Raw genomic sequence first — 25,223 nt, forward strand, 5'->3', positions numbered from 1 at the left:
CCTAAACCTAACCCCGCCCACTTTTGAGATTCGCTCGTTCGACCCCTTCCTAAGGTCCTAGAATCTCGGGGATGGTACCAATCGATCCGCAGTACCCCGTTTGGTACAGACGGACGCCCTTTCCAAGTCTCTACGACCTTCACAACAAAAGTTATTCAAGAATATCTCCTCAGGTTCTGGGGCATTTGCTCGTTCGACCCCTTCCGAAGGTCGTAGGAGCTCGGGAATGGCACCAATCGATCCGCAGGACCCACATTGGTTCAATAGAAACCACTTTCCAAGTCTCTACGACCTTCAGAAAAAAAGTTATTCAAGAATATCTCCTTCTCCAATGTGCTTTTATCCCTAATCCCTAACCCTAACATCTTCTTCTCCAATGTGCTTTCATCCCTAATCCTAACCCTAACCCTAATAGGATATTTACCATCCCGAGAGAGGATTCTCCTAATAAATATAATTTTATCACATCAAATTCAAAATTCAGAATTAACCCTAACCCCAACGAAGGTGCGCACACAAAGTTATTCAAGAATATCTCCTCAGATTTTGGGGCATTTGCTCGTTCAACCCCTTCCGGAGGTCGTAGAACCTCGGGGATGGTCCCGATCGATCCGCAGGACCCAAGTTCAGATGAAACCACTTTCTCTACAACCTTCAGAAAAAAAGTTATTCAAGAATATCTCCTTCTCCAATGTGCTTTCATCCCTAATCCTAACCCTAACCCTGGACCAGGGTACATTATGGGAGTCGGCGCTGCCCTCCCCATCAGCGTACCTAGGACCGGGGGAGGAAGCTTCGTGGGAGACGGAGGGAGCACCTCACATACCCTTTCGTAGAAGACGGCTCACTTCCCCTAATCTAACCACATTTACAATGTTTATAATTAAAAATCTGTCAATATTTGACTGACACAAAAAATAGTAGTGATAAAGAGGATTTGACAAAACAAGTTTATTACACAATGATTATATTAAAGTTTTCATCATCAATATTCATCCCCATGAATATTCTTAAAAAACCCTGGAGGAACCATTAGAGTTAAATTGTGCTGAATAATACTGATGATACATTAAGTCGGTCAGTATAAGTGTTTTTTGATTGATTTGACGTGAGCTGTGTTACATCATCTCATTAGTATGTTCAAATACACAAACATAATTTTAGGATTCAGGCAACAAATTTGATGAACTACAACTGTACTATATATTAATAACACACACAGATACACAACTCCAAATACTGATTCTCATGAAACATCCAACAACACACACAGCAGCAGGTTCACACTGTTTTACACTGGACAAATATTACACAAAAACACTGAGCTGATCGATACTGTCCCAAAAAGCAGGATGTATAGATTAAATGTATGAAAACTGTTTCATTCTTTTTATTTGTCACAACAGAAATTACATTTTTCTACCACTTGAAAAAATCAAATTGAAACTGTTTAACTTAACAATTTTAATTTGTGTTACATCTTAGGTTGTTCACGTCAGACTGACATTACTGTCTCCATCATTCCAAGAGAAAATAACAAAAAACGTCCAAAGAGACAAAACTAAGTTTAAAGTTGAATATGAATAATTTGAAACTAAACTAAATGAGATTCAATGTCTCATTATTGTATCTCCCTGCATTTTCATTTTCATTATTATTTTTCATTGATTTTTTAAGTTTGGTTTTCTTCATCTTAACACATCAATATTAACATATTAACAATACTAACATCAATCTGAGTTCACACGTGTCTTCTTAACCACAAATAGAAAAACTCAAGAACATTAATAATATCATTACTTATCAATCAATCCACTTTTATTTGTAGAGCCCATATTCACAAATCACAGCTTGACTCATAGGGCTTTAACAAGGTGTGTCATCCTCTGTTCTAAAGCCTCAACAAGAGCGAAAATACAAATAAAAACTTTTAACAGTGTAAAAGAACGTAGAAACCTCAGAGAGCCACATGTGAGGGTCCCTCTCCCAGGACGGACAGAAGTGCAGTAGATGCCACGTAACTCATTCAAATCATCATTTATATCATTACAACATTTTTTCAACTAATCAAAATAATCAATTAACCTATTTAAATCATAATCATGAAAAAGCAATTTAACTCCCTTTACCTCATTTAAATAATAACAACATCATCATGTAACTCGTGATATCATCACTTAACTAATTTAACTCATTAAATAATAACTTAACTTATTATAATCATAATTTAACACATTTAATAATGATTTAACTCAAATAAATAGAAATAGGGTGAGAAAAGCACTTGTTGGCAGTTAAGGTGGAATGGTCGTTAAGGTGGTAACCAGGTTCCACTAAAGGCAAAGTGGTCAGAATAAAGAAAATCCGAAGAAAAGTGATCCTGTCGTTTTCTACTTCCTGCGAAGACAGTAAACAAAAATCTCAATTATACATTAAACATATTACTCTTCTCATTATTGTGTTGTTGCTGTGGTTGTGGTGATTTGAAGTTGTTGTCAGAGGGAGATATTTCATCTGGGGGGGACTTTTCCTAAGTGCAATTTCTGAGAGGGACACATATACATATGTATTAGGGATGCACCGATATGGAAACTCTTGGCCGATACCGATGTTTAAAACAACAATCTAACCGATACCGATATTTGTTTAGTTTGTTTTTGTTGTTATTCATTCACCCTTTGTGCCAGGAAAATAATTAGATTATTGTTTAAGAAGCATTATTTTAATTATTTCAGCCCTTTATCACTCTTATCTTTTAATGAGCAAAAATTCAATCATATTGACCTGTTTTGAGGACTGGGTTTATGCTAATGTTTTGTTATGACATATGTTCAGTTGAGTCAGTGAACAGGTTGGGGTGGGGCATGTGACAGTACTAGACCAATGGGGTGGGGTTGTGTGGGATGACAGGTTCCCATTTGCTGGTTTGTTGGGGGTCGGTGGTGAATGAGGAAGGAAGTGTCGAAGCGGGTTGTTGATGTGCGGATTGTCAGAGAAGGAACCAGGAGTGTGACATGCTCGTGTTGACTAAAAAATAAGAGAAAAAGTTCTGTGTCGTGTGTGAGGCGGGGACGTTACAATACCGATGAACATCGACCCATTGCCATCGGTGAAAGTCAAGTTTATTACAGATGCACCGATGGCAATAAACAAGGCGAATATCGGCCGCTACCGATGTACGGCCGATACATCGGTTCACCACTAATATATATATATATATATATATATAAATAAGGCTCATACCAGCATGTGTGATTAATTAAATAATTTGATTAACAATAATGAAAGTGCTCCAGAAGCCTATTAATGCCGAATAGGGAAGCAACACACTTAAAGCCCAATAGAGAGTTAGGGTCAGGTTGCATATTCTTACTATGGCATTGATGTGTTGTCAATAAAGTTTTGTCATTGTGTTGTAGCTGTGGTTGTGATGTTGCTTTGGTTGTGATGTTGCTTTGGTTGTGATGTTTTTGTATTGTTACAGTATTGTGTTGTTGTGGTCAGGGCCGGCCCTAGCATATTTGGCGCTCTAGGCAAGCTTCACTCATGGCGCCCCCCCCCCCCCCCCCCCCAAATAAAAAATATTTTTTTCAAAACGATTTTTCAGAAAAACATATAATAAAATTATTTCTTTCTTCGCCGAAGTTGCTTGGACACACACACTAACCAAAAGCCTCAATGTTCCAGCATGTTCTAACAACACCAAGGAGGTACGCACCTCGATTTTTGCCTTATTTTACCCTAATGTTAGATTAACTTTTTTAATATCAAAATATTGATTGGAGATATATGTTATGGGTCCCAAAATTAATACCACAGCAACAAAGTTTATCTGTAAAATACAGCATGGAGTTCAGTTTGAGATAAGAGATCAAACAGTCTTAAGCTCCGCCCCCTGAGCAATCCCTTCCTTTGAACCATGACATCATGCTCTAAAAGTATCTGTGGAGCTGGTGTGGATTGAGTCTCTGAGGAGGACCACGGTCTTCAGAGACCCAAAAGATCCTCTGAGCTCCTCTGATGAGTTTCTAAAAGATCTACATTCTCCTCAGAGGATGAACCTGCTGGTGCCGAACAGAACCACAGACTGTCTGCTTCACTTGCTGATACTGATGTACCGGGAGAACCTCAGATTCTTTAATAATTTGATCCTTTAAGTACCTTCATCCTGTGAAATAAATATTTATTTTGGGAACAGATAGTTCTCAGTTCCTTGTAACTCTCTGTGTTGATCCTTTATGCAGAAAGCCCCTATTAAAATACACGTAGATGACTTCGGTGTTTCCAGCCTCTTGTATTTCCAGATTTCCATCACCTCGGTGACTCACCTGTATCTAACCTGCCGTGGCTCTTATGGGGTTGCTGTTGCACTTGTTGCGTTGTAGCTGTGGTTGTGTTGTTGTCGGGGGGAGAGATGGCGTCGATTCGATGGCACCCCACCTCCTCTGATGGTCAGTCTGGTGGATGCAGAGGACGACGGCTGCTGATGTCCGGCTCTGATTGGCTTAGCTACAGGGAGAAAGGTCACTGGTGAATCAACTGTTCATCGTTTAGCAAAACTATATAAAAAATCAATAAATAAAAATCTGGTTGTCCCGATCCTATTTCTGCTCCTCAGATTTGAATGATGTCCTGTAGCGCACCCCTGAGGACGTACCTGTCTGAAGATCTGACTCAGTCTATTGACTTTGGATCAGAGCAGCTATTTCCTCACCTATCTGAGCAGAGTGCCCTCTTCTGGAGACATTCTTAGAGCAGACAGCTTCTTTGATGCGGTCCACTTCCTGTTGGTATCGTTTCCGGTCTCTCACAGCTGACTGCTTGGCGTCCTTCAGGGAAGATTCTAAAGATTTCACTCGCTCTGCTGTGGCCCGCAGGCGTTTTTCCTGCTTGGGCAGCTCACAGCGAAGGTCTGCGTTGTCCCGCACCAGCTGCAGAGCAAAAGTTCAACTTTTTGAAGCTTTGTGACTCAAAGGGTTAGGGTTAGGATCAGACAGAGGCAGCTGTGGCTCAAGAGATAGAGTGGGTACTCCAATAACCAGAAAACCGTCAGTTCGATCCCAGTCCTTTAGTGCTGCACATAGATGCACTGTATGAATGAATGTGTGAATGGGTGAATCGTAAAACTGTTAAGAAACTCGAATGGTCATCTAGACAAAAAAATATCATAACATAAGAAATAACAGAGTTTGTGTTATTTCTGTGTTTGAAGGAAAAGGACTGTAGAAATATAGAAATTTATTCAGTTTTCTGTAAAATTCGTTAGATAAATAAACATAACGATAACTGTCCCTAACCCAGTTAACCAAAACTAACCCTAAAACATATCATTGTCCAGAGGTTGAGTCACTCACCTGTTTGTGAACTTTACTGAGCTGCTCCAGGTTATTTTCTAAGAAGACGATCCTCTGTCTCTGAGCCAAACTGCCACCAGCGTCATCGCTATCGTTCTCTAAACTCTGTTCAAAATATAATAAGTAAACATCAGCGCCGATGATCACGTTAATCACTGAACATCTTGACGTCTCAGTCACAGAGAAACTAAGTGATGCTTTCATCTTTAAACATCTCCCCAAAGCGAACCGACGAGGTTAATCACAAAAATAAGTCAAATGTTTTAGCTCTAATATAATATCAATATCTGCAGCTAATTAAAACTCCACGCTTCTATTGTATTCTACAAAGAGTAAGTGTCAGTAATACCTGAGGCTAATCATAGTAGTAGATAAATATTTTTAGAGTAATGTTAGCTCAGTCCAACCCTTACAGTTGTGGCATTCTTCCCTCTTTTGTTAAATTATTTTAATTATAGAGTTGGGTTCTTCATCATACAACACAACACACAGCTTCATGTACTGCTCCAAGTCTTTGAGTATCAAGTCAGTTAATGACATTTGTTCAAGTAGTTTCTTGAAATTATTAAGAATGAAATATTTGGCTCATTTTTTGTCTTGATTAAAACAAGTCTTGTATCTGAACTCTTAACAGACACCAGACCATAATAAAGCTCAGTCTCTTAAATGTTGTCAGACATTCTCTCCAAAGCACTTGAGCGAGCTATCTTTAATCAACTCTCCTATTTTCACCGTATCAACCTTCTTGACCTTCACCAGTCCGGTTTCAAGGGCATTCAACTGAGACTGTCCTCCTTGTCTCTTAGCAGCTTCACAATACTAGAGCAGTCTCTCTCTCCTCTGTCCTCTGTCCCCATCCTTCTAGACCTCTCTGCTGAATTTGACACAGTGAACCACCGGATTCTTGTTTCCTCCCTTCAGGACCTGGGTGTCTCAGGCTCTGCTCTCTCTCTCCTCTCTTCCTACCTCAACGACCACACCTACTGGGAAACTTGGAGAGGATCTGTGTCTGAACCTTGTCCTCTCACTACTGGGGTCCCTCAAGGTTCCGTCCTCTTCTCTCTGTCCACCAACTCTCTGGGCTCTGTCATTCACTCACATGGCCTTTCCTACCACAGCGAGTCTGATGACACCCAACTAATCCTGTCTCTTCTTCTGAAACACAGGTAGCAGCAGGAATCTTTGTCTGTCGGACAAACCTTTAAAAAGACCAAACTACTTTTCCTTCCAAGGAAAGGCTCCTCCCACCAACAACCTGACTATTACCTTTGACAACTCTGTGTTAGGCCCCCCCCCCTCCCCGAATTACTGTAACAACACGTTCCTGTAGATTCATGCTGCACAACATCAAGAGAATACGTCCCCTTCTCACTCAGAAGGTGGCACAGGTTCTGGTCCAGGTTCTGGTCATCTCATGCCTAAACTGCTGCACCTCCCTCATAGCAGGTCTATACCTGCTAGTGCTATCTGACCACTGCAGCTCATCTAGAATGCAGCAGCTCTTCCACTCCCTTCACTGGTTACCAGTGGCTGCCCGCATCCGCTTCAATACACTAGTAGTTGCGGGGGACAACTGCAACTCAACAACAACACAACTGTTTGCTGTCCTGGCTCCTAAATGGTGGAACGAGCTCCACAATGACATTACATTACATTACATTTCATTTAGCTGACGCTTTTATCCAAAGCGACTCACAATAAGTGCATTCAAACCTGAGGGTACAGACCAAGGACGACAAGAATCAAGAAAGTACAATTTCTTCAAATAAAGCAAAACTACAAAGTGCTATAAGTAAGTGCCATTTAACTGCTACTAAAGTGTTAGTTTCAAAAGTTGTTAGTTTTTTTTTTTTGTTTTTTTTGTTTTTTTTTTATTCAAGGTAAAGTCGGAAGAGGTGTGTTTTTAGTTTTCGGCGGAATATGTGTAGACTTTCTGATGTCCGGATGTCAATGGGGAGCTCATTCCACCATTTAGGAGCCAGGATGGAAAATAGAGTGTTTAGCTCGCAGTGAGGGACATCAGGACAGAGTCTACACATCTTCCTCCACAGACTAAAGACACATCTCTTCCGTCTACACCTTGGATAAGAAGATGATGTCATAACCATCGTTAACTCTGGTGTTTGTATTTGTTTGTAAATAAAATAAAAATATTAAGTCAAGTTGCACTTACATTTAGCACTCTGTAGTTCGGCTTTTATTAAGGAAATGTTCTTACATGATTCTTATTGTTCCTTCATGGTTGATGCACTTATTGTTAGTTACTTTGGATTAAAGTGTCTGCTAAATATAATGTAATGTAAATTCTCTGCATAGGTTAACAACTGACACAGACCCTCTTGTTTCAAATATGTAGACTAGTTTTAATTTTTTAATATTTCAGAGATTCTGTGAAGTTTAATCTTTACTGACTTTTTGTCTGTAAACAGCCAGATCTGCTAAATTAATTGAATTCGGAGATAAAAAAATTCAAACAGAACAACAGTGCTTTTCTTACATTCCCGACTCGGCTGCCGACATCCTGGATGAACAGTTTACGAAGGTGATTCAGTGTCTGCAGCTCTTTGGCCTGTTGGATAAAACATAACTCAGCTGATCTGTCACTGTACATTCAGAAGATGAACGTTAAAACTAAACCCACGTACCACTGTTTCCTCTAGACCCTTCAGATCGTCTTTGACTTGTTCTCTTTTCTCATTCAAGAGCCTGAATCACACAGAGACCAAGTTTAAAAACCTGAAGAGAAATTGTGACCACAGAATCTGAAATAAATGAGTCATCTGGCTTATCTAAAATGAAAATAATAGGAGATATATATGTATTCTTCTGCTGAATAGAAGGTTGACCTGATGATCCAGTTGCTGTTAAGATGCATTTATTCGTCCCAAACACATGCACAGACATGCAGGTAGGGAAATTTAACCTCTGCTTTTGACCCATCTGGTGCAGGACACACAGAGCACTGAGCGACCATGTACGGCGCTCGTGGAGCAGATGATGATCTCATGTCTTTCATGTCTTCTTTTTTTCATATTATGTGTTATGAATTGCCTCTTTTGCATAAGTTCTGGCTTTTGTGAACTTGCAGCCAGTTGTTCCATTTTGAGAACCCGTGCTTGTTGTATAAACTCTGCACAGCTTATTATTTTAAAGACTCAAATGCAACTCCTGTCTGAGAATTTCATAATTTCAAATCTAAAGATGAATTTCAATGACGATATGATGAGGAAAAGAGCTCAGAAAATGACAGAGAAAGAAGGAAATATTAAATGTTAAGTGTTTTAAACACAAACACACACACGCACCTACACGCATTGATTTTTGACTACGACGTGCACAGACGGACAAACTTACAGAAGTTTTTGAAGTTTTTGGTCTTTTTTCTCATCCTCGGTTTTCAGTTTGTCAAAGTCTGATTGAAGCTTCCTCATCTCCAGCTGCAGAGCCTGATTCACACTGAAAAACACACATTCACTTTATACTGAACATTTACTCACATTATGTAACTGAATGAAGAGTTTGACCTTACACCTGGAAACACAAATGACAAACACGACCATTACAACTTTCATTAAATAAAAGGTACAAAACTCAGGAAAGTAAAAAATGGCAACATCTGAGAAAAGACAAGCTAAAGATAAACACAAGCAGAAGTTAAAATTAACACTGTACAACAATAATATGATGATAAAATAATACTAATCAGAAAAGGTCAGGTGACTAAAAAGAGATCAATTGTAATGTTTAATAATCAACAACATACTCTTTGACTTGCTCAGCGTCTCGGTGTTTCTGTTCAATCTCGTCTCGGAGTCGACTCTGTTGTTTTTGATGAACTTCTCTGTGGTTCTCCATCTGTTCTTCTAAAGTTGTCTGCAGAACACAGTGCACTTCATTTCCCAAAGTTCTCCTTTAACATCCACTGATTTTATTTTGTTTCTTGGATTAAATATTTTATAACTTTCATTATGTTTATTATGTTAGTATTGATAATAATAAATACAGCTTTAATGATTTTACCTTCATCTCAACAGCGTCCTTCAGTCTGCTCTCTTTGTCCATCACTGTTACCTCGTGCATTTTATCTGTGCACACACACACCCACACACAACACACACACAAAACACACAGTGAGTCTGTCATCTTCTCTGAACTGACTTTGATGCTGCCAGACAGCTGCTAGCCAATCAGAGAGCAGTGCTACCAGGTAAGCTGGTGACTTCTGACCTTGAGCCTGGAGCTTGGCAAACTCCTCCATCAGAGCATCCTGACTTTCTTCCAGCTGCCGCTTCTTCTGCTCCACCTTATGAAGATCGTCAGTCAGAGACGACGCCTTCGCCTGCAGCTGAAACACAGAAACGTGACATACCTAAAATGAAAATCTAATAAAGATATTGATGGTATTATAATAACTTTATTTAGAATGTCGTGATTGACGGCGCTGTGGAGCCGCGGACCAAGATGGCAGCTTAGATTTGGATCTCCTCGCAGCTCTGCTAAAAGTTTGCAAAGTCCTAGTTATTAACGCTTCTAATTACTTCTAAATGATGTCTAAACAATCAATGCTTAAAGACTGTGAGAGCAGCTCCAGATCCCCTGGCTCTCAGAAACCGAAAAACTACTCCAGTAGCCGATGTTGCTGACTTGCCCAGCAGCCCACGGAGTGATCTAGCTGAAGTGCTAAAAGAGCTACATTCACTCCGCACTACTGTCACCGCGATTAACAGCAAGATAAGTACCCTTGATGGCTTCGGGGCAAAACTCGATAACGTGGAGAGACGCATAGCTGTGATGAAAAGCTCTGTCGATGCTGTGCAAAAGAGTTTTGCGGACCTCCAAAAAGATATCACCACCAATGCTAAGCGGCTCGCGGAGGCCGAAGGGCGCATAGGAGACACCGAAGACGGCCTGCAGAGTGTGAAAACGGAGATGACTTTTGGAGTCTGGAAAATCATGCCCGGAGGAAGAACTTAAAGGATTCACCCTACGCCCTTGCAAGATGAGGGATCTACATAATGGAAAGATCATCCATTTCTCCACACCAGAAGAAGCTGAGAACTTCTCCCCAAACTCCTAGACTTCTAAACGCCGAGGAGTATAGGTAACTACAAAAGGTCTGATATGGACAATATAGGTGCACTGTAGCTTATTACAGGTCCTTTAAGTTATTTTTATATACATTTTGTACTTTCTAATTTATTTTAATTATTTGCAGAGCTACTACTACCATATTTGGTGAACACTTTAATTTATGCACCTACTATAGGCTGATGTGCTTGTTTATTTGACTCAGACTGCTGAGGCAGTCAAACCAAGAAGCGTTTATAATATTATGTTTCATATTTATCATTCTAGGACAGTAAGTGTTTGAATGTTCGAGATGCAGAGCTGGGGGGGATATGTGGGCTGTCTGAGGGAAGTGCCTACTGTTAAACCACTCCTCATTAGTGTGGAATGGTTCTTGCCCGTACATCGTTTAGTTTAAGTAAGGGGAGGGGGGGCGGGATTTCAAAGGTTAAGTGTTTTTATTTGTCTTGTTCAGTTGTTATTGTTTTCATTTATTCTATTCCTTTATTTTCTGTCACACTCACCACGGTCATGTATCTCACTGCACTAGTTGTAACAACATGGAAAGTTCACAACTGTCTGATTTAATGTTTACAAGCTGGAATGTCAGGGGACTCAATAAGCTAACTAAACTGAAACAGGTAATGAACAGACTTAAAAACCTACATTCTAAAATCATTTTTCTTCAGGAAATTCATATAACAGTTACTGAAATTAAACAAGTACAACGTAGGTGGCCTGGTCAAGTTATACATGCCACATGTAACAACTGCGCTAGGGGGTTACTAATTCTTATCCACAAAACAATTCCTTTTTAACTTACTAATACAATCCAGGACCCCCAAGGGAGGTTTGTTATCGCCCAGGGTAGGATCATGTCTCTCGCATTGAATTTGGTCAGTATATATGGTCCTAATGAGGACAACCCTAAATTTTTTGATAAATTCTTCTTAACCCTGTCTTCATTGTACGGCCTGAACATTATTGGTGGGGATTTCAATTGCACTTTGAACCCGTCGGTAGACCGCTCTACAAAAAGTGATCCCCACAAAAAACAATCTAGAAAAACAATTTTACAATATATCACAGACTTAAACCTATCTGAAATCTGGAGAAAACTTAACCCAGATAAATTGGAATACTCATGCTATTCAGGAATACATAAGGAATACATAAGTCCAGGTCTTGATTGATTATTTTTTAGTATCACAAGAACTGGTATCCAAAATTAAGAATTGTTGGTATGACTGTATAGTTATTAGTGATCACTCTCCCATTTCCATGTCTGTTCAATTAGAGAAACTTCAACAATCTCCCCCTAATTGGCATCTACAAGTGAGGTGGCTTAAAAATCCTGAATTTGTTAAATATTTAGAAGATAAGATTGACGTCTACTTTCAGACTAACACTAACCAAACAAACGCATGCATAAGATGGGAGGCCTTCAAGGCGTATATTAGAGGGCACATAATTAGTTTTACTAGTACTAAAAACAAGAAACAAAAAGCAGACCTTAATGAATTAGAGAAGAAAATAAAATCTTTGGAAATAGTTATAAATAATAAAGATGATCCTGAAAAACAAAAACGGCTACTAATTTTAAGAACGGAATACAATAAATTAACATCTGATAAAGCAGCAAAAAGCTTACTCTGGTTGAACCAATCCTTTTATGACCAGGGGGAAAAGGCCGGCAAACTGTTAGCTTGGAGAATTAAAAAAATACAATCTCAAAGAGCCATTAATGGCATAACTGTTCAATCAGGGGAAATATCAAACGATCCTCAAGATATTAATAATACATTTATGGAATTTTATCAATCACTGTACAGGAGCTATTGCAGGCCACTAAAAGTATTAACTCAGGCAAAGCTCCAGGGCCTGATGGCCTACCAATAGAGTTCTATAAAACCTTCCAGAAGCAGTTGTTGACCCCACTTTTGGATTTGTTTAACGAGTCATTTAATAATGGTATATTACCACCAACTTTAAGACTCGCTACAATAATCCTTATTTTGTAACCTGGGAAAATACCGACTGATTGTTCCTCATACAGACCTATTAGCCTTATGGGAGTAGACATCAAAATATTGTGTAAAGTTCTGGCTAAAAGACTAGATCTACATATCCCTTTTTTGGTGCACAGTGATCAGAATGGGTTCGTACAGACTCGTCAGGGATTTCATAACATAAGAAGGGTTCTCAACATAATCCACTCTAAAAATAATACCAGGGATACAGCGCTGTTATCTCTAGATGCTAGACAAGCGTTTGATAGAATTGAACTGAAGAAATTAACTTGGGGGAAAGTTTTTGAAATGGATAGAATTATTATATACCAACCCTACAGCACGAGTAATGACGAATAACAACTTATCAAACCCATTAAAGCTAGAGAGGTCAACTCGTCAGGGCTGTCCTCTCTCCCCACTATTGTTCATTTTGGCCATTGAGCCTTTAGCCATGTCCATTAGAGCCAACCAATTTATCAGGAATAACAATCAGTGATCATGAACATAGGATATGGTTATATGCAGATGATGTGATTCTCTTTCTGTCAAACTTATCAAACAGTGTCCAGACATTATTACATCTAATTAATAGATTCGGTCAGTTCTCTGGATTAAAGTATCAATAATGCAAAATCTTCTATACTTTTCCTGAATAAGGATGAAAGAACTAATCGGGTTATAACAACACCTTTTTCTAATGCGAGGGAAGGCTTTACCTATCTTGGAATTAAGATTACCCCCCAAATTAATACAGTTGTTCAAGCAAACTATCACCCATTGATGAGAGAGGTACAAGATTCACTTGAAAAATGGACAACAATGCCAATATCATTGATTGCCCGGATCAACATAATTAAGATGACTATCTTCCCGAAATTCTTATATTTGTTTCAATTACTTCACTACCAAAATCCTTTTTTTAAAGAAATTAATAATGCATTCTGTATGTTCATCTGGAACAACCGAAGACCTAGAATAAGACTCAGATTGCTGTATTTGCCATATGATAGGGGTGTACTACAGATGCCCATTTTACAGTGGTATTACTGGGCCGCTCAGCTGTGCAGTGTTATGTTTTATTTTGTCACACATTCCCCTCCAACATGGGTTCATATTGAGCAAGCATCAATATCTAAGCTGCCACTAAGCCTATTTTTATATTCAGCAGATTTTAAAACTTTAAAGAAAAAAACTACAAATCCCTTCCTTAAAAACTCTGTTGATATATGGTTCAAAGCACATAGACATGTTGGTGATACACCTCCCATCTCTCAATTTGCACCTTTTTGGAGTAATGCGCAGTTCACTCTTGGCCGGGCAGATGGTGGTTTTCAGGCTTGGGCCGACAGGGGGGTGCAAAAAATTGGAGACTTGTATGTTCAGGGCACTTTACTAACATTTAACGACCTTTGTTTGAAATATTCAATTCCAAAAAAACACTTTTTTAAATACTTACAATTGAAGCACTTCATTTCATCAAAGTGTCATCAGAACACAAAGGAACCGCCACTGTCCTGTCTTGAGGATATTGTGTTAAAACACATAAATGAGAAACGCCAAATCTCTATATTATATACAGTACTTGTCTCACATGATGAGGAATCTAGTCATGACAAAAGGAGGGCATGGAGTTTAGATATTAAGGAGGATATTGAAGAAGCTGAGTGGGCGACAGCTTGTATAAAAGCTCAAACACAAACCATTAATACCTGCATGAAACTTCTACAACACAAGTGGTTAATGAGGACATACATAACCCCTGAGAAACTTAATAAATGGTCCCCTGGCATTCCAGATACTTGTGTGAAATGTTCGACTAGGAAAGGTACTCTGATCCATTGTGTATTGGAATGTCCTAAACTGGTAGCTTTTTGGAAGACGGTTGTTCAAACTCTAAGTAGAATCACAGGTATTCAGACACCCTGCGTAGAAAACCTTGTATTTTAGGGATATATCCAGATTGGTTTTCTGTGAACTCTAGATGTAAGACTCTGATCAACTTTGGCCTCCTGCAGGCCAGGAGGATGGTTGCTTTATCTTGGAGAGAGACTGAAGTATTGTCTAAACAATCTTGGATTAGAGAGATGGCATTGTGGCCTATGTAATCAGGGGTAAAGCACAGGAATTTGAAGAGGTGTGGGCAGCCTTAATGGACTTTCTCAGGCAACGGTAGATTATATCTATCTTTAGGGATATTGAGAGTGACATTTTTATTTTATTTTATGTATTACTGTTATTATTTTATGTAGGTATGTATGTTTGTGTGCGTGTTTATCTTTATTATTATTTTATTTTATTTTATTTTATTTATTTTTTTTTTGTATGTATGTGTATGCAGTGAAGTTCGCCTGCATTTCACTGTGCAACTTGTGTGGTATGTGTCAATGTGTTTTGTATGTTCTTATTGGAAATTAATAAAAAACTTTGTTAAAAAAAAAAGAATGTAGTGATTTTAAGTTGATAAATACAGACCCTAAAGTTAATTATAACAATAGGGGCGCTGAGCTCTTACTGACTGTCAGACAGGAAGAAAAACGTCCTCATCTCACCTGTGAGACGAGCAGCTGGAGGCGGCTGAGCTCCGTTTCACTCGCCAACCTCCTGCAGGTGTTTTCCTTCAGGTCGAGCTCCAGCTGTTTGCTGTGGGTCACTAGAGACTTCACCTCAGACTTCATCTTACTGATGTAGAGACGAGCAGTAGTGAACTCGTCCTCCATTCCTCCACTTGTGTCCGTCATCTGAAGGGAGACGAGTTTATTAACGACACAATGAGTTTAACTTTAACACACTATTCTCATTGCAATCTTTTCAAATTTTTTAAATGTTCTACACCAATTGAGTCAATGATAGACTAATGAATATACAGTTATAATAATTAGGGAATAATCCTTTTAGGAGACAAAAGATGTTTGGTTTTCAGACATATCTCGTGTTAGCGGTAGAGGACAATGACTGAAATGAGTCTTACAGCTTTGAGGTCGCTTGTTCCAAGGATGCTGCCGATGTCTCCCAGGTCTCTGAGCAGCAGATTGAGGATCTCAGCAGATCTCTTCTTGTGATGCGAGCTGAGATCATGCAGAGATGAGAACTCCTTCTGAACCGTCTCAAGAGTCACCTACAAATACCAGAGAAGAAGAATCACTGATTGTTACAAAACTTTCACAGTTTAGACGAATAAAGACGACGAACCCTATTCAGAGTCATAACACATCCCACTTCTACTCAATTCATAGAATAAAGGGTCAAGAGTTAAAGATTTGCAAATGCTTTACTTGAGCAGCATCTGGTGGTGGTATCAGTTATAACATGCTAGCAGATAGTCAAAAAGGGGTTAACCTCACAGTTTTGTGTGCAAGCTCCTCATTCAGCTGTTTGTTTAGGCGGTTCTTGTCCTCCACCTCCTGACTCTTGTGGTCGTAGTTGACGGCGAGCTCCTCTAAAGCCTGAAGCACCTCCTTCACTTCCTCTTTGGCTGAATCATTGTCTCTCTGCAGCCGCGACAGCTCCCCCTGCACACGCTCATAGTCCTGACGGCTCAACGCCAACAGCTAGACGAGTGAAGGGATCAATAATGATTATCAGTGGGTGGTTATAAATGCTGGTTATCAGTTATTAATTCATGGACATATGGGACAGTAACACATACCTCATCCTGATCGATCAGCTGCTGTTTAAGTTTCTCTGACAACTGACTCTGTTGATTGATCTCATCATCCTGAAACATGAGTCACCATATCAATAACCATTACCTTAACATACTGGTACTGGGACTAGCCATTACTCAAATTAAAGATAATTACCATAACTAACTAAAGTAACCTGAGCAGGTTCAGGTGGGACTCACTTTGTCGTCCAGCTGCTTGTAAAGGTCAGTGATGAGCGCCTCATATTGAATCTTCTCCTCTTCAGACAGAGGGTCGCTGGGCATGGCCGTGCTGTCCATCACCTGTGTGGTGTCAGTGCTGCTCTTCCTCTTCCTGTTGCTCAGCTGCTCGTCCACAGGGACACACTCACCTGGACAGACATTTAACATTTTTCATCAACCAATCACAAGCTTTAGATTTAGCTGTGCTGCACCATTCATGTCATACGCTTCACTCTCCACCTCACTGCTCCAATCATGTTACATCTCATTCTCCACTGCTGCATCAGTATTGCTGCCTCCACCACCACAGCATCCAGCTGTATGCTCCGATGGGGGTTATAAATATTTGCTCATCACTCCTATATCTGGGGGAGTGACGAAGTCAGAACGTCAAAAAGTGTGTTTTGATGGAATAAATGTTTCACACGTCAGTTGTCTGACTGAACTATTACTGCCACTTTTCCATGAAGTTACAAACTGGTTCTTCTCATGTAGTGAATCCTGTTGTTGTGTTGTTGTGCTGTTGTGTTGTTGTGTTCAGTTCCATCAGCATGTGTGTGTCCTGGGAGAGGATCCTCACATGGGACTGAGCTTCATCACTGATCTCTAAGTTTCTGTTTGACTCGTGTTGAGTTAAGAACAGGAAGTTGATCCTTTTAACATCTGTGAGACAAACTGAGAATGTGAGACTAATAACAAGTGATTGAAGATTGATTACTGTTACTGTCCTGTTACTATAACTTTTCTATAACTATCACCTTTACTGTTACTAAAACTATTAGCATTAAATTTGACTGCTACTAATACTATTACTGTTACTTTAGTTAGTACTAGTATTTTGACTATATACTTTTTAAACTTTAGTTCTAGTAATATTACTAGAACTATTAGTACAAATTTCTAACCCCTATTACAATTACTTTAATTGTTACTGAATCTCTTGCAGTTACTATCGCTAATACTACTAATAACATAATTAGAGTTGAATTTACTATTACTTTTACTATAACTAAAACAATTGCTTTTACTATTACTTTCATACATACTAGTAACAGTATTAATATTAGTACTTATACTGGTGCTATTATTAGAACTAGTACTTTTACTGCTATTACTAATACTATTGCTATGTCGGCTACTATGTGTATTTATGTGTTTATATACATATATGCATATAATTATTATTATTATCTACAATACATATTAAATACTTTTACCGTAACAATCCTAAAACGATCTACTATGTAAGATACTATATGTATACATATATTTATACAATTATTATAATCTTAATTTTATTAAAACTTTTTATAAATAATGAAAGGTAAAACAAATTAAGTTACAATTTACCAGGAGATGTCAGCAGCTGTTAGCAGCTAGTAGCAGATGTTAAGGACTGAATTTGAGTTGTGCACCTCAGCATCATCAAGTGTTTTGGATGGACTTAAGGGTCGGCTGAGGCTGAAGGTAAATCTGACTGGCTAGTGGCTTGTATGGAGGTTGGAGGGGTAGGTACCCCCTAAGTGGGGTAGGTACCCTAACCCTACTATTAAAGTCATGCTGCTGCTCAGTAGATCAGACATTATGACCTCTATGGCTTTTTAGTGACCCACCTTCCTGAAACAATGATGGTTTTAAAATGTGAACACTGGATTTTTTTGTTCACCTTTTCTCCATCGTTTCAGCTCATTCTCCAGTTTCTGAATGACAATGTTCAGACTCCTGTTCTTCTCTTTCTCCTTCTCGTACTTTTTCTTCCACTCCTCTGCTGTCAGCTCCAGGTTCACAGACACAGTGTTCTTTATGGTTTTAGCTCTGAAACAGAAACACAGGATGTGGTTCTACCTGGGACATCCTGTGCGAGTCAAGTCGCTGCTCGTGTCGATAGAAGGAAAACTGTTGATTAATGTATTTTCTTTGCAACATACAGGCGAACTCGTTTAGAACTTCAGGAATCTAGGTAAAGTACTTTTGGTACAGGAGAACTAAACTAATGTACTGAAGTATAAATAATACTTGTGCTGTATCTCTGACTTCTGACCTTTTATTCCACATTATTCATCTGAAGACCTAGAATTAGATTTTTCAACCTTGCATTTCTATGACACTGACAGCCACCAATCAAATTTAATTATACATCCATATCTGTGATGACTCATCATTTGCCATGACAAGTTTGAAGTCCTTTAATAAGTCGTTAGGACACTGTGACCTTTGACCATAATTTAGATTCAGTCAGGACCATTCTGGTCAAAGAAATCTTAATTTGAATCTGCATAATTAACATTTGGCCGGATAGCTCTGGGACCAGAGACAGAGAGAGCACACCTCTCTGTCTTTTCTACATGTCCACTGAAGGGACGGATTGTATGACAGACTGATTGACGGACTAATGGACAGACTGATGGGTGGACAAATCAACAGACTGATGGACGGTCCAATGGAAGGACTGTTAGACGAAATAATAGATGGACTGATGGTTTGACTGATGGACGGACTGTTTAGCGGTCCGATGGACAGACTGATCGACGGACAAATGGCTGGACTGATGGATGGACACACATTTAAAATTATGTGAATGTCTCTACAGATACTGGTGAGAATCAACTTTGTTCTTCTTAAATCCGAAATTTCCGGAGTTTGTGCCGAGACGATTTATTGTTTCTCACGATCAAGAAAATATAGGAAAAAAAATCAATGACAGCGATAATGTCATCAATGATCCTAGGACAACTGCAGATTTGATATAGAATTCATTTGAATATGACTTTTACTTTGGCAAGTACTGTATCTCAGGGCTTCCTGTTCAGTACCTCTGTCCAAACATGAGCGTGGACTTGGTCTCGGTCTCGTTGTAAACGGACGGTGAGCAGCAGATGATGATGGTCGTTCGACAGTTTCCTCCCAAAGAGTCCTGAAGAATTCGAGTCATCTTACTGTCTCTGTACGGGACGTGAGTTTTCTACACACCATAAAGACACAAACAAATATCTTCATACAAAAAGATCATCAAATAAATGTATTACTGAGCACAGGAAGTAAAGTTGTGTAGCACTAGGACACTGAAGCAGTGAGACAGGAAGTCACATGTCACTAACCGTCCCTTCACTCAAAGCAGAGATGACGTTCCCGAGAGCCGACAGAGACTTGTTGATGTTTTTTGCTTCGTCCAACACGGCGCCCTCTGCCCCTGTCTTACTCACCTGAACAACAGAAGGACAGACAGGTCAAAAACAAGACAGGTGAGAGAGAAAGGAGAAAAGACACGTAAATAGAGATAGACAGGAAACAGTCACCTTCTCACTGCCTGCCAGGTCGACCAGGTAAAGTTTTCCCGACAGTTTCGTCTCCGTCTCCACATTCTCCTGCTTTATATTGATCTGAAAAATACTGTGACTTCGAGAGCTGTGCTCGTTCATGTCTGCAAGAGGAAACCCACGTTAAATCAGTCATTGTCCTCAGAGGAAAACATGTAAACACATTGAAGGAGACTCAGTATGCTGGTTTTTGGGGGGTTTTCGTTTTGATTTGGTGCTTAACTTGAAAAGATTCACATGCTCCAAAGTTCAGAAAGAGCTTTAGTTTCTTTATTCCATACATTTCTGCAGCATCAGGAGGGTTCAGCTCATTGTGGCATCGGATGCCCGATACATGATGTCCAATAGGTGCTCAACTGGCTTTAGGTCAGAGGAACATGAGGTTCAGTCGATGGCATCGATCAACAGAAGGAACCCAGGGCCGACTGCACCAGGAGAAACCCAGAATATACTGCACCAGGAGCACCAGGAGGAACCCAGGGGCCACTGCACAAGAGTAAGATCTGACAATCACTCAGAGGATTTCATCCTGGTACCTAAAAGGAGTCAGGGAGCAGTTGGCTGTGACATGAAGGTCTGTGTGACCCTCCCAGGATCTGCCGCCTCAGACCATCACTGACCCTACACCAAACTGGTCATAGATGATGTTACAGCAGCATCACATTCTCCACAGCTTCTCCAGACTCGTTCACACCTGTCTGAGTGTTCAGTGTGAACCAGCTCACATCTGTGAAGAGAACGAGGCTCCAGTGGGTGAACCTGCCGGTCCAGGTGTTATCTGGTGAATAGAGCAGTGAGCAGCTCAGGTCCCACTAGAGAACGTCGGCCATCATGCCTCCTCATGGAGTCAGTTTCTGACAGTTTGGTCAGAAACACACCAGTAGACGGATGGAGGTCATTTTGTAGAGCAGTGCTCCTCCTGTTCCTCCACAAAGGAGCAGATACTGGTCCTTCTGCTGATTTGATGCTCTACTGTCCAGCTCTCCTGGTGTAACAGTCTCCTGGTGTCTCCACCTTTTCCTTCTCACACAAAGGAGCAGCAACAGTAGTGACAAGGAGCAGAACCCAGCAGTAGAAGGAGTCGGGGAGGAGGAGCAGAGAGCAGCTGTCTGTGGACACCACGTTAAGAACATTCCCTGTTTGGGGCTCGTCCTGCTTCTGCCTCCATTTCAACTGATGTTACGCTGATTTGCACCAAATCAGAGAAACTGGTTCATAACCACTGGTTCTTCTGAAGGACACGTTGATCTCTGGAGTTTAACTTTACACTGTGAACATTCAGGTTCCCTCACTTAACTGAGCTGTGTATCTATGTGTGAAGGTGAGGGGGCTTCTCTTTCCAGCTTCTCCATCCCTATCCCCCTTCCCCGGAATCCCTTTGCTTTATCACCCGCAGATCCAGGGCCTCTGTGGCCGCACCATGGATTGCGGTTTGTGGATCGCACACCGGGGGTCGCGGTGTTGGATCCTGTGTGGCGGATTCTGAGTCATGTGGGCTGATCGTGGTGCTGGTGGCGGACCCTGTGTCGCGTTGGCATTGGGTGCGGGCGGTGGACCAGGACCGCGGTGGAGGCTTGTGATGGGTCCTGGTGGGCGGCGGTGGACGGCGACTGAGGACTGGAGTGGCGTCTGGTCTGGATGGTGGATCGTGGTCCTGCTGGTTGCTGACCATGGTCTGTGATTGCAGCGGGACTGCTTGGCATGTCATGTTGGGGATGTCCTTCGGGATGTCTACCCTCATCAAATGCTGCTACAGACTTTGATTATTGATGATATTTTCCTGCACGTGGCATCTATTGCACTTCTGTCCGTCCTGGGAGACGGGTCCTCACATGTGTCTCTGAGGTTTCTACGTATTTTTACCTGACTCTTACTGAGGGTTAAGGACAGAGGATGTCACACCCTGTTAAAGCCCTATGAGATGAATTGTAATTTGTGAATATGGGCTATAGAAATAAAATTTGATTGATTGATTGATTGATTATCTTCATAATAAATGTTTTTGTTATGTGTCGTTTACATTAATGTTGCATAAATGTGAATTTTGCCAACCTCTGCACTGTCAAGAACTCTATATCCTTCAACTTTGCTAACTATTTATATGGTAATTTGGTTATAGTTATTTATTCAATTGTTCCAAATGTCTAGTTAGTACTTTCATGAGACTTAATAAATAAATTGGACATCTTTTCTCTTCCTTTGAAGGCTGGTGCCCCAGGCAACTTTAATCAATTAAAGTTATTATATAATATTCATATTTTTAACATGAATATTCAATATTTTATTTTGATAACCAAATTGATTGAATGCTGAAAGGCACACCATTTAATGGTATCAGGTTTAATGCATAATTGCACAATATAGTGGTAGTAGTTGTAGAAGTAGTAAATTCAGTAGTAGTAATAGTAGTGGACTCACTGGTCACTGCGACGTGTCTGTTTGCTTTTCCCTCGTCGATAACGTCCATCACTTCATCAGGACTAGAGACAAAACGTTCTGTACAACCCTACACAGAGAACACTATTACTGCAGTATTCATGTAGTCAGTAATGACGTTGTCAAACATGTTGTCGTACATCTAGTAGTATGTGTTACAGTACATATTGCAGCACATGTTATAGTACATGTATCGGCAGAAGATGTAGTTGTACGTGTAGTTGTACTTGTGGTTGTATATGTTACATATTTTGCAGGACCTGTTGTAGTAAATGTTGAAGTGAATGTTGTAGTACATGAAGTAGGACATGTGGTAGTGTATGTATTAGTATGTGTAATAGTATGCAGTAGAACATTCAGAATAACTTGTAGTAATACACAGTATGTTGTAGTACTCTAGATCAGATACCTTTACGAAGGGGACCCTGTTCTTGTCCTCGTGAACGGACAAGTTTGTCTTTGACACTGAAACATGAAATCATGACTCAGCAGGTTAATTTTACTGAATCATATCTGATCAATAACATTCATTGACTATTGATTAATCAATAACGCTGCTGAATCCTTACCATCCAACAGGTCTCGGATTTTATCCAGGTAGATTTCAAAATAAGATACCTGCAGAGAGACAGTTTTATTAAGACGTTAAACCTAAACTACAATCACAGATTCATCGAAATTAATTTATGGATTTATTGATTATGTTTTGATTTATGACTGATCTAACGTTTTGCAATCTTTGAAAAAGTGATTAAAATGTCGAATCCTTTTATATAGCTGGACCATTTTATTATGACATGCAGATATTTATATTGAAAGATGTGAACATGATTATTATCATTTTGACGTCTTCCTTCTATAAAACCATTTCAAGTATTTTGATTCGCGGATACTTTGTGGAATTTGTACTTCAGAGCTTTTAAAAGTAACTGAATTTAATTTGTAATCATTAATGTGGACAAATCATTTCGGTGACATCATCACCTTGATGTGAAACTCCAGGTTCTCGTCCATCGAGTAGATGTGATCAAAAATGTCTCGAGAGATCCGTGGAATGATTCCCATCAGAGGAGGGTCGTGAAGGTTCCCCTGAAAAAAAGTGAAGTTTATCAAACAATCTGACAACGTGATTAGAACATTAGAAACCCAGTTACAACATTAATAAAACACTAATAAAACATGATTACCATCGTGATAAATTTCCTGGCCGTAATATTATTTCAAACATTCTTGAAACATGGTAATTTTTAACATAATTAAAAACATATTGAAAGATCATTCAAAAATAATTCAAACATATCTATTGTTTAAACTTAAACAGACACAAGTTGCTAAAACATGTGATTGAAAAACTCACCTCCATAGTGTGAGTCTTTCCTGACGCCGTCTGACCGTACGCAAAGATCGTCCCATTGTATCCGCCCAACACATCTGCCACACAACAATATATAATAACAACAACAGCAACACACGATACATATAACAAAACACAATTACGTTTAATCCAGATACAAGATATTTTTATAAAAACAAGCTGTGACTGTACTGATCAGAGACAGACAGACAGACAGACAGACTGACTGACTGACTGACTGACTGACTGACAGACATGTGCCTGACCTCGGACGATCTGCTTGGCACACGTGTCGTACACCTGGACTTGTTCCGTGTTCGGAGCGAAGACTCGGTCGAACACGTACGGTTTCCCCTGAAACACAGAAAACAACCTGTTCAAATAAAAGCCTCTGATGCATATTCGACTGTCACCACCCACATCGTCTCTGAGGGTGTGAAAAACAAACACATCCCCACTGAACTGGAAACATGAACTAATCAGATCACAGAATAAGATGAGAACACATGGACAGATGTGGTGAGGAACATCTGTCCAAAGACGTTCAGCTGTCTATATATTATACAGTAACAAACAGTAAGAGTCATAACGGACAATAAAAGACAATAACAGACAGTCACATACAGTAACAGACGGCAACAGACAGTAACAGACAACAACAGACATTAATAGTCAGTAACGGACAATAACAGACAGTAATAATCAGTAACGTACAATAAAAGACAATATCAGACGGTAACAGACAGTAACAGATGGTAACGGACAGTAACGGACAATAACAGACAGCAACAGACAGCAACAGAAACAACAGACAATGACGAACATTAACAAACAGTAACGCAAAATAACGGACAGTTACGGGCAGTAACAGACGGTAACTGAGAGTAACAGACAGTGACGGACAATAAAGACCGGTAGCGGAAAATAACAGACAGACACAGACAACAACAGACAGTAATAGTCAGTAATGGAAAATAACGGAAACTCACCGACACAACCACCGTCTCATCGCCGTTGAATTTGGGGATGAATTTGTCTCCGCGGCTTCGCTCCGCTTGGTTCAGCGGCCTGAAGCGACACATCACCTTCACCCCGCACAGCCCGCACTGCCCCGCATCCGCCATCACCGTCAACACACCCTGGTCCTTGTCCTGGTCCTGATCCTGAATCTGATCCTGATCCTGATCCTGATCCTGATCCTGATTCTGGTCCTGGTCCTGATTCTGGTCCTGTGTCTGGGTCTGGTCTTGGTCCGGTCAACACAAACCAGGGGAAAATCACCCGAAATTGACCGACAGAGACGCTCTGAGCTCGGTCAGATCATCACAGAGGCTCCTATGAACACTCCCATCACATTGGAGCACCGAGCCGCGAGGAACTCTGGGACATGGAGTCAATCTGTGAAAATGTGTAACGACATCTTTGATCAATAATTATATTCAGTTGTTGATCACACTTGGTATCAATGACTGACACCTTCCTATTAGAACATGAGTTAAAGCTTTTGATGTTTTCAATCTTCTCTCATGTGATTCTCATGTTTTCATCACACGTGAAATAAAAACACTAAACCCAGACAGAATCTATCTGTAGATACAAGCGATATCGTTTTCAATAACTGATGCAGTTAGTGTTTCATCAAATATGCTAAATTCAAATCCTGTTAGCTCTAATAATTCTGTCTTATTAAAGTGAGAGATCTGGTCCATGACTTCCTGCTCAGTCAGCATGGTAACTTCTCCTCCAGTGATGTTTAGCTGTGTCTCAAAGAAAGTCACAAAGAGTTGTTCCATCGAAAGTTTTTATTTTACGTTCTGA

The 25,223-nt window shown here is 40.0% G+C and overlaps 1 protein-coding gene across 1 annotated transcript; it reads right to left on the reverse strand.

Moving 5' to 3' along the window:
- Positions 1-939: 939 nt before the first annotated feature.
- Positions 940-24,697, reverse strand: LOC133967680 (kinesin heavy chain-like). The gene is made up of 26 exons (XM_062403280.1): positions 24,395-24,697; positions 23,672-23,759; positions 23,409-23,482; positions 23,036-23,140; positions 22,621-22,669; positions 22,461-22,516; positions 22,034-22,121; positions 19,595-19,719; positions 19,397-19,501; positions 19,112-19,260; positions 17,965-18,113; positions 16,278-16,447; positions 16,080-16,148; positions 15,775-15,981; positions 15,402-15,548; positions 14,983-15,171; positions 9,582-9,699; positions 9,375-9,439; positions 9,118-9,227; positions 8,709-8,810; positions 8,000-8,060; positions 7,852-7,923; positions 5,355-5,459; positions 4,715-4,931; positions 4,329-4,509; positions 940-2,397 (listed from the first exon to the last, which is right to left on the reverse strand). The coding sequence occupies exons 1-25, from the start codon at positions 24,527-24,529 to the stop codon at positions 4,352-4,354; spliced, it is 2,913 nt and encodes a 970-aa protein (XP_062259264.1). The 5' UTR covers positions 24,530-24,697; the 3' UTR covers positions 940-2,397; positions 4,329-4,351.
- Positions 24,698-25,223: the final 526 nt, after the last annotated feature.

This window comes from Platichthys flesus, chromosome 13 (genome assembly GCF_949316205.1).
Source record: "Platichthys flesus chromosome 13, fPlaFle2.1, whole genome shotgun sequence".
Taxonomy (NCBI): Eukaryota; Metazoa; Chordata; class Actinopteri; order Pleuronectiformes; family Pleuronectidae; genus Platichthys; species Platichthys flesus.

Bases quoted from the DNA above. Each gene is read 5' to 3' on its own strand.
- LOC133967680 (XM_062403280.1), bottom strand. From the start codon at position 24,529: ATGGCGGATGCGGGGCAGTGCGGGCTGTGCGGGGTGAAGGTGATGTGT. The intron at 16,448-17,964 runs GTGAACAAAAAA...ATGTCTGTCCAG, and splicing joins GCTGAAACGATGGAGAAAAG to GTGAGTGTGTCCCTGTGGAC. The intron at 15,982-16,079 runs GTATGTGTTACT...TCACTCGTCTAG, and splicing joins AGCTGATCGATCAGGATGAG to CTGTTGGCGTTGAGCCGTCA.